This window comes from Arachis hypogaea, chromosome 16 (genome assembly GCF_003086295.3).
Source record: "Arachis hypogaea cultivar Tifrunner chromosome 16, arahy.Tifrunner.gnm2.J5K5, whole genome shotgun sequence".
NCBI classification, from domain to species: domain Eukaryota; kingdom Viridiplantae; phylum Streptophyta; class Magnoliopsida; order Fabales; family Fabaceae; genus Arachis; species Arachis hypogaea.
Genome location: NC_092051.1, coordinates 14728731 through 14731735, shown reverse-complemented (window position 1 = coordinate 14731735; position 3005 = coordinate 14728731). Strand labels below are relative to the sequence as shown.

Sequence of the window (3005 nt, the reverse complement as noted above, 5' to 3'; positions counted from 1 at the left end):
CGAAATATTGAAATTTGAGTGATCTAAGTGAAATTTTTATTTATTGTTGAATTGAATATGAATGAAATACAAATACATTCTAGTTTTATGTAATATCCAATTTAATCACATGTCGTAAACGGAAATATAAGGAAAGGATGTGGATACAAAAAAAAATTTACATTAACCAAATTTGTTCGATGTAGAGGCAATCAAGAACGCTGCATAAGTAAATATATAACCTACAGAAAAGTGGGCTAATCCAACCAATCTCGCTTGCACAATGGAAAGCGCCACTGGTTTATCTCTCCAGCGAATCAAATTAGCCAAAGGTGTGCGTTCATGAGCCCATGCTAAAGTTTCAATCAATTCCTGCCAATATCCGCGCCAGGAGATTAAGAACATAAATCCAGTAGTCCAAACAAGATGTCCAAATAAGAATATCCATGCCCAGACGGATAAACTATTCATATCAAAGGGGTTATATCCATTGATAAGTTGTGAAGAGTTTAACCATAGATAATCTCTTAACCATCCCATCAAATAGGTAGAAGATTCATTAAACTGTGAGATATTACCCTGCCATAGTGTAATGTGTTTTCAATGCCAATAAAAAGTAACCTAGCCAATTGTATTTAACATCCAGAAAACTGCCAAATAAAATGCGTCCCAAGCCGAAATATCACAAGTACCACCTCGTCCCGGATCATCGCAAGAAAAATTATAACCAAAATCTTTTTTATCTGGCATTAACTTGGAACCACGTACATCCAAAGCACCTTTTACTAAGATCAATGTAGTTGTATGTACGCCATATGATAAGAGTATTATATTTTGACCTGTTCAGCAATAAGTGTTTGTGATGTAATCATATTACCGTGGTAATTTATCAAGTCTGTTAAAAATGAATAAATAATAAAAAAAGTATATGTTAGGAAAATAATATGGGTCAGGCTCTTTTTTTTAAGTCCATTTTTTCAATTGTGTTTATATCCCTATCTGATAAGACACTGGTATGTAAAAGCTTGTAGCAACTGATAATGACACAATTATATTATTATATATAGAAAATGTAAAAACTTCTTATTATTCAATTCTCTATAGGTACAATTATCCTCGTTTCAATGGACTCAAATGGGAAAAATGCAACCACCAAATGATCTTACATATAGATCAAGAATCACTTGGTAGAGGCCAGGAAAAAGAAGAATAGTTTCATATATATATATAAGAAAACGAAACAATCTTCCCTTTACTTCTTGGAGGAAATATTGGTCTTGATGTTACTAACGTCTTGGGCATCAATCTTGAATGCTAGAGCGAGAACATCATCAGGAACAGCCGGCGTTGCGCTGAACAAAGCGGCGGCGATGGACAACGTGCCGGGGAGTTGGCTGTTGAAGGCAGAGACAACGGCAGCAGGCTTGTCCGCATTGTTGTTCTTCTGAAAGTGTATCAACCCTTTTGGGAACACAAACACTTCACCTTCCTTTATGGTTTTTGATATGAGCTTGTTGGATGTGGTGACAAAACCAACTTCCAATTCCCCTTCCAACACAAACACGACCTCGGTGGCGCGTGGGTGCGTGTGCGGCGGGTTTAGGCCACCGGGTTTGTAGTCTATTCTTGAGAGAGAGACACCCAATGTGTTGAGCCCTGGAATCTTTTCCACATTGGCTGCTGTCACCACCGACCCTACTGTGTTGTTGATTGTTGCAGCATTGGCTAATCCGTTGAAGAAGAAATCAGATTCTGTCACGTTTGATAATTCTTTGCACGCAAATCCATTCACCTTCACACCTGTTTCTGAAGAAGAGGGAAGAGCAACACAAAAGTCTTGAAGTGTGTCAGGATCAGAAGCGAATGCAAAGGAGATGGCACTGCTGATTAAGATTACCAGAATTGCCATTGTCTTTGATTGGGACATGGTTGTATATATTGACGATAAATGGCTTAGGAGAAGATCTAGAGTGGGATGGGAAGCTTTTGAGTTGGATATGGTAAGAGAATAATAATAATGGCAATAACCATCTGCTTTATATGTATATATATCTTGATGATCAAGTATTGGCAAAGTCCTTCAACTTTAATTCAAAGCAATTGCAACAATAACATTGGAATATTTACCACAGAAAAAGAGAACATAAACACAACTGCACGTGACTATAAGTTTGGTGCATGCTGAGGAAATGCCAACCATCAGTTAGTTGAAGGGTTTAAGGAGGCTTTGGTGTAAGATTTGCAAGACATGGACATTACTGAAAACAGAGTCCACCAACTTTTCTATTTTATATAGCATCTTTTTATTATTATTTTAGAGCCTTTAAATTTCCTTTTTAACGAGCTGTGTGCAATTAGGTATTTTTTAAAAATTATTTAAGAAGAATGCTAGGGTCAGTAATTTTGTAATTTGTAGCCATTAAATAGCTATTAATGATAGTTTTAATGGTGTGAGGTTTCATCCAATAACTCCTCATTTTTCTTTGCTCGTTACATGCTGGTCAGAATTTAACAAAGTTGCTGGTCCCTACATTTTTCCATTATTTATTATTTAATTTTTAAAAGAAAACAAACTAAAAAACAAATAAATTTTTATAAAAATTAAATAACTTTTTATAAAATAAATATTTAAATTAATTAAATAATATTATTTACTTAAAAAAGTTGACTAAAGACTGAAAATTTAAAAAATAAGTAGCATTTCCCTCTAATGATCAAAGGGAAAAATAAAGGTGGTATCCAATTCCATCTTTTAATTTCAATACTAAAGTGAGTTACGTAAAAATGGTATAATTTCGTTATTTAATAAACATAATTGATAATTGACTTGAAATTTTGTTGGAGACCATCAATTTCACTCTATCAATTTGCTCTTGACGAATTAGTACGATGAATGTTAGAAAATTATTAAAATTTATTTTTTTTTAGTTATTATTTAATCAGCAATAATTTATACTCATATTTTATAAAATTTAAATATATAATTTTAGATTAATATATGATAGTAATAATTTGTATTTATATTT

The 3005-nt window shown here is 33.4% G+C and overlaps 1 protein-coding gene across 1 annotated transcript; it reads right to left on the bottom strand.

The window, feature by feature from the left end:
• Positions 1-1020: 1020 nt before the first annotated feature.
• On the bottom strand, positions 1021-2000 carry LOC112758959 (germin-like protein subfamily 2 member 4). Its single transcript, XM_025807758.3, has one exon. The coding sequence runs from the start codon at positions 1904-1906 to the stop codon at positions 1232-1234; it is 675 nt and encodes a 224-aa protein (XP_025663543.1). The 5' UTR covers positions 1907-2000; the 3' UTR covers positions 1021-1231.
• Between the last annotated feature and the right edge of the window lie 1005 nt (positions 2001-3005).